The 17231-nt window shown below is 36.5% G+C and overlaps 1 protein-coding gene and 1 long non-coding RNA gene across 6 annotated transcripts in view; one reads left to right on the forward strand and one right to left on the reverse strand.

The window, feature by feature from the left end:
* LOC147829918 (uncharacterized) overlaps positions 1-17231 on the forward strand; it is a 72215-nt gene that overhangs the window by 33785 nt on the left and 21199 nt on the right. Inside the window, exon 2 of the long non-coding RNA XR_015446545.1 lies at positions 10184-10655. This is a non-coding gene — a long non-coding RNA (uncharacterized LOC147829918). The remainder of the gene's footprint in view (positions 1-10183; positions 10656-17231) is intronic.
* The window catches only part of Itgb6 (integrin subunit beta 6), a 149721-nt gene that overhangs the window by 7845 nt on the left and 124645 nt on the right, over positions 1-17231 (reverse strand). For all 5 annotated transcript variants that reach the window (XM_004835884.3, XM_021265738.2, XM_087199250.1 and 2 more), the window contains 2 exons: positions 12765-12884; positions 6837-7003 (listed from right to left, as the gene is read on the reverse strand). In XM_004835884.3, coding sequence (XP_004835941.2) covers positions 6837-7003; positions 12765-12884 — 287 coding nt within the window. The remainder of the gene's footprint in view (positions 1-6836; positions 7004-12764; positions 12885-17231) is intronic.

Here is a 17231-nt window from a genome sequence, read left to right on the forward strand (position 1 = left end):
ATTATACATTTTGATCCTTATTTACACTTTCAGTTTTTCACACCAGAGAAACTATTTGGTATTTATACATGTGTATCCTATTTATTTCACTTAAGAGCTACTCCTCAGTGTGCATCCATTTAGCTATAAATGTCTCTAATTTCTCATTCTTTATGGCTGAGTAGTACTCCATTTTGTTAAAAATCCACATCTTCTTTATCCAGTCTCCAGTTGATGGGCAATTGGGCTGTTTCCAAGTTTTAGCTAATACAAACTGTGCCACTTTAATCATGGGTATACATATATCACTGTGGTCTGATTCTTCTAATACTTTTGGGAAGATACCCAGCAGGGGAATAGCTGGGTCAAATAGGATCTCTAATTCTAGTGTTTTTAGGTAATTCCATACTGATTTTCACAGTGGTTGCACCAGTCTACACTCCCACCAGCAGTGGAGAAGGGTTCCTTTGTCCCCATAACCCCACCAGCATTTGTTACTGGTTGATTTCTTGATAGCAGCCATTCTTTCTGGAGTGAGGTGGAATCTCAGGATTTTTTTCATTTGTATCTCATGAATGACCAGTGAAGTTGAACATTTTTTCATATCTTTATTTGCTGTTTCTATTTCTTTGTCTTAGAAATGTCTGTTCATTTCAGATACCCATTTTTGGATTAGGTCTTTAAATTTGGGAAGTCTGTTTTTTTAAAGTTCTTTATATATTCTAGACAGTAGACCTTTGTCTGAGGAACAGCTGGTGAAAATATTTTCCCACATGGTGGATTGTCTCATCACTCTGATGGTAATTTCTTTTTCTTTTGCTGTACAGAAGCGTTTTAATAAGATAAGATCCCACTTGTTGATTCTTTGTTAGTTAATGTGCAACTGAGGTTTTGTTCATGAAATCTTTTGCTATGCCACTGTCTTCAAGAGTTCTACCTAACCTCTCTTCCAGCCAGTTTTGCGTTTCTGTTTTAAAATTTAGATGTTTGATCCATTTTGATTTTAGTTTAGTGCATGGTGAGAGATACAGGTCTAGTATTAATCTTTGGCAAGTTGAAACCCAATTTTTCCAGCACCATTTATTAAAGAGGCTATCTTTCCTCCAGTGAAAGTGTTTGGCTCCTTTGTCAAAGATGAGGTGGTTGAGCATGTCTGGAGTTGTTTCTACATTTTCTATGTTCCACTGATACTCAGGTCTGTTTCTTTGCCAGTACCATGCTGTTTTTATTACAGTAGCTCTGTAGTTTAGTTTCAAGTTGGGAATTGTGATACCCCCCTACCTTGTCTTTATTGCCTAGAATTGCTTTTGCTATGCTAGATCTCTTCTTATTCCAAATGAATTTTTGGATTGTTTTCTCAAGTTCTGTGAAAAATGCTGTTGGAATTTCAACTGGAATTGCATTAAATCGATACAGCAGTTTTGGAAGTATGGCCATTTTCACTATGTTGGTTCTTCCTACCCAGAAGCAAGGGATGTCTTTCCATTTTTTGATATCCTCTTTGATCTCTTTTTTCAGAGTGTTGTAGCTTTCAGAGTAGAGGTCTTCAATTTCTTTCATTAGGTTGATTCCTAGATATTTCATTTTTTTTGGATCCTATTCTGAAAGAAGTTGTTTCTCCAGTTCCTCTCTTAGTGCGTCTGTTGTCTGTGTACAGGAAGGCTACTGATTTTTGTGTGTTGACCTTGTATCAAGCTACTCTATTAAATTTGGTTATTATGTCTAGAAGACTTTTGGTGGAGTTCTTCAGGTCTTCTGTATAGAGTATCATGCCATCTGCAAATAATGACAATTTAATTTCTTCATTTCCTATCTTTATTCCTTTTATTTCTTTCTCTTGTCTAACTGCTGTGGCTAATTGTTCCAGAACTATAAACAGGAGTGGTGATAGTGGACATCCTTGTTTTGTTTCTGATTTTAGCGTGAAGGATTTCAGGTTTTGCCCATTTAGTATAATGTTGGCTGTTGGTTTTTCATAGATGGCTTTTATCAGATTGAGATAAAGACCATCTATTCTAATTTTCTGTAGGGTTTTTATCATGAGTGGGTGTTGAATTTTGTCAAATACTTTTTCTGCATCTATTGAGATGATCATATGGTTTTTGTCCTTGGCTCTGTTAATATAGTGTATTACATTTATTGATTTGCATATGTTGAACTAGCCCTGCATCTCTGGGATGAATCCTACTTGGTCAGGGTATATGATCTTCTTGATGATCTTCTGCATTCTGTCTACCAGTATCTTATTGAGGATTTCTGCATTTATGCTCACTATGGAGATTGGCCTATAGTTCTCTTTTTCAGTTGGATCTTTATCCTTTGGGGATAGAGGTGATGCTTGCTGCCAGCAATGAATTTGGAAGTATTGCTTCTCTTCCAATTTTATTGAAGAGTTTAAATAGTAGTGGCAATAGTTCTCCAAATGTCTTGTAGAATTCAGCAGTGAAGCCATCAGGATTCAGGCTTATCTTAGTTGGTAAGTTTTTAATTATGTTTTCAATTTCATTGATTTATTTTGGGTTGTTTAGAATTTTTAGTTCTTCTTCATTCAACTTTGGTAATTCTTGCGTATCTAGGAATCTGTCCGTTTCTTCTGTGTTTTCCATCTTTTTGGCGTATAGGTTCTCAAATTAGGTATTGATGATCCGCTGGATTTCTGCTAGATTCATTGTAATTTCACCATTTCCATTCCTAATTGCATGGATTTAGGTCTTTTCTTTCCTTTTTCTGATAAGGTTGGCTAAGGGTTTCTCGATTTTGTTTATTCTTTTGAAGAACCAACTCTTGGCATCATTGATTTTTTGTATCATTCTCTTAGCCTTTATTGCATTGATTTTTGCTCTGATCTTTATAATTTCCTCCCTTGTATGAGCTTTGGGTTTATCCTGCTCTTCTTTTTCTAGAAGCTTGAGATTCAGCATTAGCTTGTTTACTTGAGCTCTCTCTGTTTTCCTGAGTATTCACTGCTAGGAATTTCCCTCTTCAAACTACTTTTATTGTGTCCCACAGATTCCAATATGTTGTATTGGCATTGTCATTTAATTGTAGAAACTGTCTGATTTCTTCTTTAATTTCCTCTGTGACCCATTGGTTATTCAAAAGTGTGTCGTTCAATTTCCATGTGTTTATGAAATTCTTGCGGTTTCTTTTGCTATTGATCTCCAATTTCATTGCACTATGGTCTGATAATATAGAGGGGATAACTTCAATTCCTTTGCAATTACTTAAACATGTTCTATGAGCAAGTATGTGGTCTACTTTGGAGAACGACCCATGTACAGCTGAAAAGAATGCATATTCTAATTTTTTGGAGTGGGATACTCTGTAAACATCTGGTAAGTCCATTTGTTCAAGAGTTTGATTGAGTTCTAGTATTTAATTGTTGATTTTTTGTCTAGTTGATCTATTTGTGACAGTGGGGTATTGAGGTCTCCCACTACTATTGTATTAGCGCTTATTTGATTTGTCATATCCGTTAGTATTTGTTTTATATAATTGGGTGCACTAGTATTTGGTGCATATATATTTATGATTGTCATCTCGTCCTCTTAGATTGTTCCCTTTGCAAAGTTGTAATGGCCTTCTTTGTCTCTCTTAATTAGTGTTGGTTTGAAATCCATTTGATCTATGAAGAGAGTAGCTACTCCTACTTTTTTTCAGGTTCCTGTCACATGGAGTATTGTTTTCCACCCTTTAACTCTCAGTCTGTAAGTTTATTTTTGAATATAGTGTTTCTTGTATGCAGCATGTTGTTGGATCTTGCTTCTTGACTCATTCTGCCAGTCTATTTCTTTTGGTAGGTGAATTGAGACCATTAACATTAATGGTTATAAATGATATGCATTTATGTATCCTTGTCATGACCTTTTCCTGTTTTTGGGTTCTCCCCCTTTGCATTTAATTTCTTGTCATCCCTGCTGGATTCATTCTGTTGGCCTTCATGGGGTTGTGACCCTCATTGTCTTTTTCTAGGATATTGTTTAAAATTCTTTGGTGTGCTGGTTTGGCATTTATGAAGTTCCTAAGCTGTGTTCTTTGTCATGAACAAATCCTATTTCTCCATCAATTTTGAAAGACAGTTTTGCAGGGTACATCAATCTGGGTTGGAGGTTGTTTTCTTTAGGGCTTGAAATACTTCTCTCCAGGCTCTTCTTGACTTGGGGGTTTGTGTTGAGAAGTCTGGTGTTATTCTGATGGGCTTTCCTTTATATATGATTTGTTTCTTTTCTCTAATTGCTTGTAGTATTTTGTTTTTCTGTTGGGTTTTTACAATCTTGACTATTATATGACTAGGTATGAATTTTTTTTTAATCACAGCTAGCTGGAGCCCTATATGCCTCACTAATCTGTATTTCAAGTTCTTTTCACCTGCTTTGGAAGTTTTCTGCCATTACTTCTGTGAATAGTTTTTTTTAATGCCATTGGTACTATCTCTTATTTCTTCATTGACTCCAATCAGTCTTATGTTATTCTTCTTTGCATCATTAAGCCACTGCTGAATCAATTCCTTGTGGTCCTTTGCTATTTTTAAGAAGTCTTTCTTTTCCTGGTCAATAATCTATATCTGATATTCTGTCCTTACATTGGCTCATTCTGCTACATCAACTTTCAATGGAGTTTTTAATCTCCTGCACATCTGTTTGCATCTATTTTATAGATTTCATTTATTTCCTATGCTGGGAGTCCATCATGTTCCTCGGCTTCTCTATTTATTTTTTTTAATCTGTGTCTGCTCTAGAATTATAAATCATGTCTTTCACTATGGACACAATCTCTGTTGTTATCTGAGAAATTGTTTCTGATTTTATTTTTTTCAGATACCCTTTTGTTGCCAGTCTAGAGTCCAGGTGGTTGAGTTTCAGATTGTTCCATCTTGTTGCCCCTTGCAGTTGCCTTTGGTGATCTGGAAGTCTGGTTTTGAGTCTTGTTTAAGTGTCTTCTCATTTCAACTGCTACAGTCTGCTGTGCCTTTATTGCAGTGACTCTTTGCTCTCCATGTGAGCTTCAATTCTCAACAAGCCTCTGAGAGTCCTTCTCTCTGCTGCTCACCACTGCACCAATTCCTGGATTCAAAATGATTTTCTTCTGGATCCCCACAATGGGCTGTTGTCTCAGTGGGATTCTGGTTGGGGCCTACATACATTTATCAATGGTATCTGGGTGGGCCTTTGGCTGAGGCCTATATGCACTTACTGATCGGATCTGGGTGGGCCTCTTTCCTAGTTGCCCTTCTGATTCTGCCAACCTGTTACTTGTCAATTGGTGAGAATTTAAAATAACATCTGCAGTTATGGTCATCAGGTGAAGTGAAGTGTGCCACAGCTTTGACCTATTAACAGTATGTTGTAGGCTACTGAGCTAAACCACCAGGGTATATTTTAACCTAATAAGGATGGATCAGTTACATTCTCATTGCAAATCTGCACTTTACTTTCCCAAAGAATTTTGTGTACTTATGAAAAATCCATACATACACAAGAGGAAAGTTATATAACAAATCTCCATAGACCCATCACTCAGATTCAACAATTATGAAGATTTTACTGTACCTCCTTTAACTATCCATCTCTCCCACTTGCTTTTTTGGCTGAATTATTTAAAAATATACCCAGCCTCCATTTCCTTTTGCTTCTGTATTCTTCAGAATACATTCTTCTTTTGCATCACTAACATGTTTTCTAGCAAAGTCAATATGCCTTTATCATATCTAATCAAATTACTAATATTTTAATATTCAGTATGTATTAATTTTTTTCAGTTGTCTTAAAATACATTTTTTAAATTACAGTATTCAAATCAGGATCCAAATAAGATCCATTCATTACATTTGGTGGTTGTATCTAAAGGGATTTTAAAATTGTCATTGTCTGTTATCCTGCACAATATATTATGATTAGTTTGAAATAACTGTCTAAAATATAAACATTCCTTGTCAAAATTATCCAAAATAGAGAATTTCATTTGCTTTAGGAATTGAAGGTATTGCTATAGGCTTAGAGAAAACAGTGTTAACATCAATTTATTTGTGCAAAGGAACATTGTGTTTGCCTATATTTTCTCCAGTGTTTTTAGAATCTGCAATGTAAGATAATTGCTATTAGATAGATAGACACACCATTAGAGATAGAGAGATGAAATTAAAACCATGAAATTGTTTCTAGGGGTCTCTAGAAATGTAATTATCTCTCTTGTGGAAAAGAAACACAGAAAATTGCAGTCCTGTTTTCTGTTTGCCAATTGTGAAGAAAAGACTATTAAATTATTTCTAGTGTGTACATGTATTTAAAGGTTGATACCTCATGTTTTAGTAGATGGCTAAAATTTATGTTATTCACAAAAATTGCCTGATATTTAAAGAGCTTTCTCAATTTTACCTTGAACCTATTATATCAGTAACAACTCATAGAAATTGGCATGAATTGTCATACTATTCACAAATATTATTCCATTAGTTATCTATCACATAACCAATTTATGGAAATGTTGAGATCTAGCACCTGTGCTTTATTAAATGGAGCCTGAGGGACCTCCTGGTGGTAGGAGGCACTAAATAAAATATACCTCTGTATGTCCTTAAGTCACTATATCAGCAATTTCGTAAGACTTCAGAGTGGTGGCAATCCCCACTGCATGGAAGACATGTATATGTCATGAGGGCTATCTGGATCCAGATAATGGACAGAGATTTCTTTGCCCCTAAGACAGAACAGAAATCAAAACTGTTGGGGTTATGATGAGAGTGTTAGAGAAAGAATGTGACACCCGAACTCTCCATCAGACAGAAGAAAGTGGGGCACTGCCCCCGTTATTTCCATCAGTGATTGCTAAACTAAGAGTAGCAATAAGTGTTCACATACTGTCTGCCACTTGGCCTTTGATCGTTCTGCTTCAAATTTGGCAACTTCTTTACGGTCATGAAATGACACCAGCAGCTTCCAAATGCACAGAAGGACAACCCCGATGAGAAGAATAGCCAGTGAAACCCCCAACATGATCATGGGAATGTTTGGAGGTTTTGGGCAGTCTGTGGAAACAAATGAAATTGTGTCAAAAAGCTGAAACAGTCAACATTTTCATTTAGGAAAGACATTTTTGTTTTGCAGTTTTGGGAATTGAACTAATGGCCCTGCACATACAAGGCAAGTATGCTGCATTCCTAGCCCGTGGGAAGACATGTCTGACGGGGTATTCCACTCATCCTTTTTCTACAGTAAAGGAATGTTGACATTATTTTGTCTTGCTGAAATTTTTAAAAAATACATTACTTGTGGAAGGATAGCTCTCTATCTCTTCAAAATAGAATAAAAGATTAAAAATTTTAATAATTCCAAGTAAATGAATATACAGTCAGCTCTCCATATTCTTGGGTTCTGCATGCTCAGGTTGAAAATATTGGGAAAAAATGTGTCTGTATTGAACACAGTCTCCCCTACAATGTTATCTTTTAGACGATAAATATAATCACTATTTACATAGAATTTACATTGTATGGTGTATTAAAAGTGATCTAGAGATGATTTAAAGTGTACAGTGGGATGTGTGTAGGTCACATGTGATACTACATCTTCTGTGTGAGGGCCTTGAGCATGCATAGATTTTGGTATCTTCAGGAGGGTCTTGGAACCAATCACCTGCAGATACTGAGGGATAACTGTACTTGATGACTGATTGAAAAAGAGTTAGAATCCAAAAAGGTGACCTTTGATGCATATGGAATATTTAAAGGACCATGAAAGAAGATTACATAATTTAATCAGTAAAGTTGTTTCTTCTGAAGACATGATAAAGTAGAAGTGGAATGTGTATGTGTGAGTGTGTGTGTGTTTGATGCATGCAACTACTTCTTCAAGGGTCTTTTTGAATCATGAGCAGTTTAGAAGACTGCAGTGATATCTTGGTTCACGAACTTAATTCTTCCCAGGATTCTAGTTGTAAACTGAATCAGACGAGAACGAAATCAAATTCCCTATAAAGTTAACATTGAACCTAACCACTGAATTTGATTTGATTCTTATCCAATTCAGTTGGCAACCAGAATTGTGGAAAGAATTAAGTCTGTGAGCCAAGGTACCGCTGTATATTAAAAATTATATAAAACTCATTCCCTGAAAAATTAATGCTTGCTGCTACTTCTTTTCTTAGAGGTAGAAGGGAATCATGGCTTTCTCTGTTTTATTTTGTTGAACCCTAATGCAAGGCTCTGATATCCCAGGAAGTTATTGGACAACAGTAGAGAGGATTAGGTTCAATTTCCACCTGATATACAGTACCTGTGTCCCTGACTTCATCTGTAAAACAAAGTTCAGTGTTCCTTCAACTTTCCTAATCATAGAAACAAGCCAGGGTACTCATGCTTCTTACTCCATAGCATCCCAGACACCTTTCCTGAGATTTCGATTCAGTAGGTCTTGGCCACAGATCTTTCATTACTGAAAGTATCCAAGGGAGTCTTATCTTAGGGAAGTTTGAGAAATTAGATGTTCTATATGATCTTCTCAACTTGAGGATTCTATGAAATGTTATTTTGACTCTATTAATAGTAGTAATATAATTTTGCCATTATATACTACCTTCCTTCGTTGACACCAGAAAGACTAATGATCCTTGCAATATGCTTAGGAGATGATACATTCCTAATGAAACATTGTAATTAAGCCCTCATGGAAAAAAGCTTACACAAAAATTATCATTAAACATCTGCATCTCTCTGCAAGAAGTGAGGTGAAATCTATGGTATCTAGGGAGAAAATGAATAATGCTTAGTATAGCCTCTTATTGCTCTTAGATATTTAATAAGGGGAGTTATACACATAGAACTAGTCATGCTTCTTTTCAGATCACATCTATAGCCAATCTGAATCTGAGGGGGACTTATGATTGCCTAAGAGCATGATACCTGGCCTTACACACTTTTTCTTTTTTTGGCAAAGAATTATGTAAGGAGATTATGTAGAAATAAGTAAAGTTGCTAATGATATACCTACTACAGCATAAAGATCTAAAGACTGTGTTCTCGCATAGGAAATGAAGCATGGCTGCCTCTAATAGGTTAGCACTATTTCTGAAGAGAAAGCAGCAGGCTATGTCAATGAGAATATGCACTGTATTGGTTATATCTTTGGCTAAGAAATGTCTGGGGTGGGGCATAGTATATTCCTGCAGAAAGCAAGATGAAATTTGCTAAGACCCTGTAGCCAGAAAATGAATTGGGAAGGCTCTCTAGTGGGGAAGGAAGGAGAAATAGGCATAGGTTGGCAGAGAAAATTATTTTAAGAACTTAAAGTCACGGAACATTTTTTTCAAGAAAAGATTTTGGCCCAAGTACCAGAGCAGCTATTACACAATAAAGATCTTCACTTTTCATACTCTCTTTCATTGATATTCAGACTGAAGGCAGATTTGTAGATTGAAAAAGAGGTCACTTCTATCACTGTGTATAATGTTGCCTGTCAGGTCTGGGTCAATGCTGCACTTAATGCTAAGGGTATCTAATGCTGCTTCTGGGTATCAGTGCTAAGTATCTGATGATGTTTTCCAGTCCAGGTTGGTAGCTCTACCATATGTGGATACTGAGCACTTGAAATGTAACTTTTCCAAATTCAATTGTGCTGGATAAGGGTAAAACAAACACTGATTTTGAACACTTTGGATGAAAAAAGTAAAATATCTCAATAATTTTTATATTAATTTTATATTAAAACAATAATATCTTGGAAAGAATGATAAATTTTATTTCATGTATATCCTTTACTTTTTAATGTGCTTCCTGGAAAATTTTAAATTACATATATGGTTCATATAATTGTCCTGGACAATGGTGATCTAACAACTTTTGCAATTCAGATGTTCACTGTGACCTCATAGCCAGTGGGAGGCAGTGTAGCACAGTGGTTCAGGGAGGTGGGTTCCAAACCAGACTGCTGGAGCTCCTCAACTAGCTCTGCCACTTAATTATTATAAGACTTAGCAAATTATTCATGTCTCTATGCCTCAGTTGCCTTCCCTGTAAACAATAATAGTAGTACCCACTTAGTATGGCTGTAGAGGCTATTGAATGCATTAATGCATGCAAAGCATGTGAAGTAACATCTGACATGTGGCATTAGTAAGGGCTCCATAATGAGAGCTGCTATTACATTATTATTAAAAGCACCATTGTTACAACAATGCACTCTTCTCCTTTTTTTTTTTTTTAAATCTCTAGGTAGCAAGGCCCTGGATCCTCCAGAGTGGAAGCTGCAGGTATAGAATCTACAGTAGGTGGCACCTTCCACCCAGGAAGCCTCCTTGGCTGTCATTCCTTGGCCCTGATATGACTCATCCTTTGAAAGTCCCTTCAGAAGTAAGCAGGAAGATGAACAAGTCCACAAGCACCATGATTTTTGTTTACAAATGAAACTCTAACCAAATATAAAACTACTTTTCACTCGCTCTTTTTGCAATTTACTTGCAATCAGTAACCTTCTGTTCCCCTTCTTCCTTTCTCATTTTTCCTGTTTTCTCTCCAAGTTCTGAACTTGAAGAATCCTCATGACGTGGGAGGGGGAGGACAACTGACTTGTGTGGGTGGGCACCCTGCCGGGCTTCTGGAAGAGCCAGACAACCCAGGAGCTAGGACATTTGTGGAGGAAGAGGCAGCAGTGGAGCTCAGGTGACTCCTGTGACGCCTCCGGCAGGTAATTTCTTTCTTCACTTTTCCTTACTACAAAAGCATAGGGATAAATAAAATACTGCAATAAAACAGGCATCATGGCAGCTGTGCATGCTCTAAAGGATGGCATGTTGATGTGCCGCTCAAATTGTGTGGAAAAGTAAAAGAATAGACAACAATTCAGTAATGAGAAGACATTCAGCAGCCCAAGGTCTGTTTCACAGAAAAAAAAAAAAATCAAACCAGCTAGATACAAAAGCCTCTGCATTAAAAAGAGGGTCTGCTCTGGAAATGTGGTTTTGTTGTTTGGGATGTGTTTTCCAGTAGAATCAATACTATATGGGATTACAGGATGATTTTGATTTCAAGATAACTTGCTAAACCCACTCTCATAGTCACAGATGGTTGGGAGTGTAGCTGAGGAATTTGACTTTATAAAGCAAATAATGAGGAGCAGTTTCTTTTGTATTATAAAATTATTTATCCTTATGTTTCCTTAACTAACGGCTACAAGATGCATTTTGTGTATGTATTTCAAAAAAATCAATTTACATGAGATTTTTCAAGGGAAGGCCTCCAGGAGCACTCTGCCCACCTGAGCTTCAAAACCAAGTTCTTAGTTATCCTCTCATTTCTTGGATTGTGTGACCTGCAGCTTTCTCTTGTGCTCTGCATGGAAATGTGATATTTTTCTGATCATGTTTTGTTGATTGGATTATGATGGTTTGAACTTATTTTTTGGTTCCATTGGTATTGATTTACTTTTTATGTTCTAAAGTGGTGCCAATTTGATAGCTTTGATTTCAAATTCAGGACTTACTATTTTTGTTTGTTTTTCATGATTTTATTAAGACACAACTGACAGCTAATAAACTACATACACATGAAAGTACAATTTGGTGAGTTTTGACAAACATTTACTAACCCTATGAAACTTTCAAAACCAAGCTTCACTGATTTACTTCCTGATAACACAGATTTATTTTCTTTTTCCCCCCTGTTTTATCAGCACATGAAATGGAAAACACCTCTGTGTCTTGTAGCCTGCACTTACTGCTGTCATCTATGCTAAAACTTAGGCTGCAGGCTTTTGGAAAGAGGAAGAGATGAGGGATAGAATCTGATGAGGTCTGATTTCATGCAGCTGTTATTTCTTCAAGAAAGTTTTAAGGGAGAACACAACATTAATTGAAGACAGTAGATGTGAGACCCATTTCTGAGAATGCAGCCAGAGTTGTTAGGTCAGTCGCTCAAAGAGAGAATTTGGGACCGTCTGTGCCAAGGTCAGGTCATTATAATGCAGAGTCCTGGGCCACACATTAGTCCTGCTAACACCAGATACAGGCATTTTTAACAAGCTTCCAGGAGAATCTGATAACCACTACATTTGAAAACTTCTTAACAAAAGTACATCCTCTGCTACTTCCTTTTATAGCTAATATAAACTTGTCTCTTCCCTTTGCTGAATATTCCCCAAATCCCTAACTGACTGCAGGCACTGATGTGAATGAAAATGCACAGAAAGAATGAGCTCTAGGAAATTCTTTATAGAGGGCATCCTTCCTCACTGGCTGCTCCGCATCTTTTCTGATTCAGCATTATTTAATGACTGGTTGCTGTGAGTTAGGTGACACCATACCCATTATTCCACTCACTCCTTGAGTCAGCTTGGAGAAGAAAGTACCATTTCCTCCCCATTTTACAGATGAGAGATAGAGACTCTGAAAGGCAAGTATCTTCCAGAGTGTGGAGCAGTTATTAAGGGGCAGAGCAATATTTGAACCAGTTTGTGTAATTTAATCTCATTTTTAAAATTGGCTACACTCCTCCCTGTTAGCTTTACCAAGACATGCCTTTTGCTTACATTTGGGTTTATCAGTTCCCTTTTCTACAGTTCAGCAGCCACCTTTCAGAGAGATGAAGGGGGGAAGATACAAGTCACTGTTTTTTCTGGCCTCAAAGACATTGGAACACAGAAAACCTTTTGAAGAGTATCTTTAATCCCTGGGAAAGTAGAAGCACTCCATTAAAAATTTGGAAATGTCTATTTTGGCAAACTACCTAAAGTGATTTTCTAAATATTTTCTTCAATATAGTATTACTTGCCAGTGACAATGGAAGGCAAGCCACCCACCTTTTTCATTGATGCTGTGAATGATGGTGCTCCCCTTGTTATCTGTACTTATTAGGAATGTTATAAGACATTCATTTTCTCCCTGCAGGGAGCAGGAAACAGTACTATCCTTTGAGAAATCTGCAGATAAAAGAGTCATTCATTAGGTCAATTAGACTCAAAAGAGATTATTTTAAAAACAGAGTAGAATTGAGTTTTAATATGCAAATTAGAATTTTCAGTATTACAGAATGGGAATCAAAAAGGCATAGAATTTTTCCTACCGAGTGAGATTATTATTTTCATTCACATTTCAGAAGAACAGCTCCAGATGTGGTCAATCAGGACTGACCATCAAATGTACCTATCTAATTGCTGTGGGCAGGATTTCAATAGAGCAAACTGCCAATCAGGTGCCCACAGCTGCCTCGGGAATAGAATATCCCTGATTATGGTAATGGGGGGGGTGCTATGTGTTCCTCTCTGCTGAGAGCATCTGGGACGATGTCTAGATTACATTGCTGCTCAGTCCAAACTGGTATTGATACTTGTAAAGCGGGCTTTCTCACAATGGCATAGTTAGGATTGCTGGCCATGTATTGTCATAACAGTAAAAATAAATTAATTTCAGGAAGCAGAGATTGAAGCATTATGTAGCTGAGGGACAAGGTCGATAAAGGGAAACCTCAGATTAAAAGGAGTCCAGAATGACTATCTGTCATTCAGCATAGCTTTTCTTAATGAAAAAGTCTAGTTTTGCTAAAATCTTTTCCAAATAATTTTTTTTCTTGTTATGCTTCTTCAAGAGGCAGAGAATGAACATCATGACAGACACTGAAAACAAAGTAAAGGGCCAATCTGAGATCTATTTATCAGAAATTCTAGTGGTTCTGCTTCTCTGCCAAAATTATGTTATTTTCTTAATTAAATAAAACAAAACAAAACAAAACTCCTTGATAGTTCCCCTCTTTTCTAAGTTGAAAAATCTTCAGTGATACTAGTACAAGCAATGTTTTTCAGAAATGAGTGAGGAGAATGACCATTTACTCTTAATACAAACTCAATATAGATTATTTGATTCAATATTTGTGTGCTTTGAGGCAGTGTTTCAGAGTACTAAGAATGAGATTATCCAAGATAATCTTGGATATACTCTTCCTAGACTTCATACCTCCATTATCAGCTTAAAAATAATGTGTTAATAAAACAGAATCCATGTGTGTTTCTTTCCTTGCAAAGAAAAATTAAGTAATAACCTATTTGGGGTACACAAGTACTACGGCTATAGAAAAAGAAATATTAAGTTGTCATTGCTCTTTGTCTTTGCATTTAATTTATAAGACAAAAACCTGACAGGGTCTGTAAGAAGTGTGCCTATATTACTCATGAAGATGAGAACCTAGTAAAACATTTGGCATTATAAATAAGATTTCAGACAATAGATTTAAGGGAATGAACTCTTAACTCATTAGAATCATCTATGTGTTTATAAAGGCATTTTGAGAAATCTAATTACAAATCATTCTAGTCTGGTCCTTTCCAAATGTTTATAACCATCTGAATCACCTGAGTTGGAAAATATGGATTCTGGGGTAAAATTATGAAATATGGATTCTTGATGTGAAAAGCCAGTGGTGAGCACAGGACTGTGAACTTTTAGTGAGTGATTTAATAAGCATCTTAATAAAATTATTATTATTATTTTTTGGTACCAGGGATCGAACTTGGGACCTTGCAAGGCAGGTGACAGTGAGCTAAATCCCCAGCTCAGTAAAATGATTGTTGATAACACTTGATTAGTGAAATTTGTGTTATTTCATGCGTTAGATTGCAAATGGCACTGCATATACAGTTCATACTTTGGTCACTTTTAGATGGTCTTCACTATACCTTGCCTACCTTACTACTCTTATTAACTAAGAGACATGAAGTCTTTCCTTCCTCCCTCCCTCTCTTCCCTCTTCCCTCCCCTCCCCTTCCCTTCCCCTCCCTTCTCTTCCCTTCCCTTTTCTTCCCTTCCTTCCTTCCTTCCTTCCTTCCTTCCTTCTTTCCTTCTTTCCCCTTCTCAGTATAGGTTCTCTCTGCTCACTTGACTATACTTAATGAAACATTTTGTTCTCAAGTAAAAAACATGTGGCTAGCCTATCACACTCATTTCAGTAATATTACTCATGTTTTATTTTTCTAAATGGCTGTACTGAAGCACAGGGAGGCTTACTTTTGTTGGCTAGGATTATTTAAGTTTTAATGCAATTGCAAGAGTGACCTTTGAGTAGAGACTACAGTCTTGCTTTAATCACTTCACCACTTCTTCCTATTACAGCTCTAGATGTAGCCTGTTTTATAGTGCTTGGGTATTGAAATAGTATTATCAAAGGGGCATTGAAAGATTTGCATGATTAACTACTAAGGTTTTCTCCTGTTCGTCATAAAAAATGGACATTTCTTTTTTACCCTCCTTTGTGAGTGCTCCCATTGTTGCTCTGGAGTAACAGTGAATAATATCTCAAGTGGTCCATAAAATCATACTTAGAGAAGGAAGAAATGTAGAAAGAGGAAATTTCCCAGAAATGTGATGTCTGGGAAGGGCCAGGAAGGGTGTGGAAAATATAAACCATCTGCCCAGTTGAGTTGAGAGAACCATGAGGTTTAAGATACCAGTTCCGGGGTCAGTTAGAAGATCTCAAAGAAAACAATTTTCCAAGCAGATAATAAAGGTTTCTATGGTCTAGCAAGTATGACAATCCTTCCTGTATTCTAGTTCCTTCAGCTTCTTCCCTTTCCCCTACTGGTGATTCACATGCTCATTTAATCTAATGTGCTTAAAAACTCTCAAGTCTTGCGAGGAAAACCCATTAACAAAATTTATATGATGGTAGGTGCTTTTTTCCATTTGATGCCTTCAGAACTAGTGTTCCATAGAATGTGTTTTGTTACCAATGCACTGAGCACATGAATGCTGGGGTAATCAAAAACATGACTCAGTAAAATGGAATGTATAAGGTTAAATCACATTTTTAGATGTGCTCACCCAAGTCACCCACAGCACAAATTAGGATCAGTTCATATGAATTATAAATGTATTTTATTTCACTCTTTGTGTCCTCACTGGGGGGTGGGTGGGTTTGTTAAAAGACCCTGTAGAAGAGGAAATATGATGTGACTATTTCAAAGTAGTATGAGCAATAAAATATGTGGATGAATAATTCCAAACAGGCTCATTAGAAAAGTGCCTCTGTCCTGCACCCCAAGTAATCCCAGTACTCTGGGAGGCTGGGGCAGGAGGATCCAACTTTGAGCTCAGCTGGGCCACTTAATGACTTAGTGAGACCTGGCCTCAAAATAAAAATAAAAATAAAAATAACTGGGGGAGTGTAGTTCAGTGTGAAGGCCTGGCAATCCCCAGTACTTAAAAGAAAAGTTGGCTTTTTAACTCAGTCTGACAAATATCTTTTTTTCTCTCAAGTTCATTCAGATTTGTACTTTAAATGATAATAATAATCCAATTATTATTTCTAATTCTAGTTGTATGTCTCTCTTTTGAAGATAATTTAGTCAAATACGCAAAAAAAAAAAGGGAAATATTTTAAATACCATTTGAGCCTAGCCATCCTTTCAAATCCAAGCACTTAGGACAATCTACTCAGAAAATTGTGTACCTGACTACTGTGCCTACTCTGCTCACACCACCTGGATTTACATTTTTCTAAAGCTTGCTCCTTTGTTTTCCTTCAACACATTAGATTTCCCATGTTGGTAGTGAATTGAGGGCCAGAGATTTGCAGGGCATTTTCTGCAATTTGTGCTCATTTCTCAGAGACATCTGGTAAATATCCCCCCTGTCTGCTGTGAAATGAACCTAGAAAGATATCTTGAAACTCAATACTAGTTATGAATGTGAGCAAATGCTGCTTCACTCAGTGCTGTAATGTGTTTTACCTTTGGTATTAGTCTAAGGTACATACTGTCTTATCCTATTTACTGCTATTTGGCATATTTATCTTGGGTCACCAGGAAAGCAGAGATGAGGGCTTTTATGAACACTAATCATGTCCGTCCACATAGGATAATGTAACTGTATAGTCAGATTTCTCAATTTTGAAACAAGGTAATTTTCAAAAGAATATAAACATCATTGTATCATTCCATTTTGGAAATGGATTAATTTCAAAATCCTAATTTTCTCTATTCAGAATACATATCCTACAGTGTCATAAATTATTGTCTTGGTTATTTCCTATCACCTGAGATAGTCTCAGTCACATTTATAATGTTTGCAGAGTAGCAATTCTACCTGAGCAGCATGATAATGCAGAGTTTGTGATGATACAAAACCAAATCCCTCTAGATTGTCCCTTTGGGGAAGAGTCAGTCATCTTTTTTATTTCATGCTTCACAAATTATTTTTCAAAATAGACTTCTCAGCTAAAATGCAATTGATTTAAATATTTGAGAGAAAATGTTTCCATTAGAAAGAATCTGATTTTA

Source organism: Heterocephalus glaber, unplaced genomic scaffold (genome assembly GCF_053883595.1).
Source record: "Heterocephalus glaber isolate CG9 unplaced genomic scaffold, H.glaber_assembly_v1.0 deba00000347, whole genome shotgun sequence".
In the NCBI taxonomy this organism is placed as follows: Eukaryota; Metazoa; Chordata; class Mammalia; order Rodentia; family Bathyergidae; genus Heterocephalus; species Heterocephalus glaber.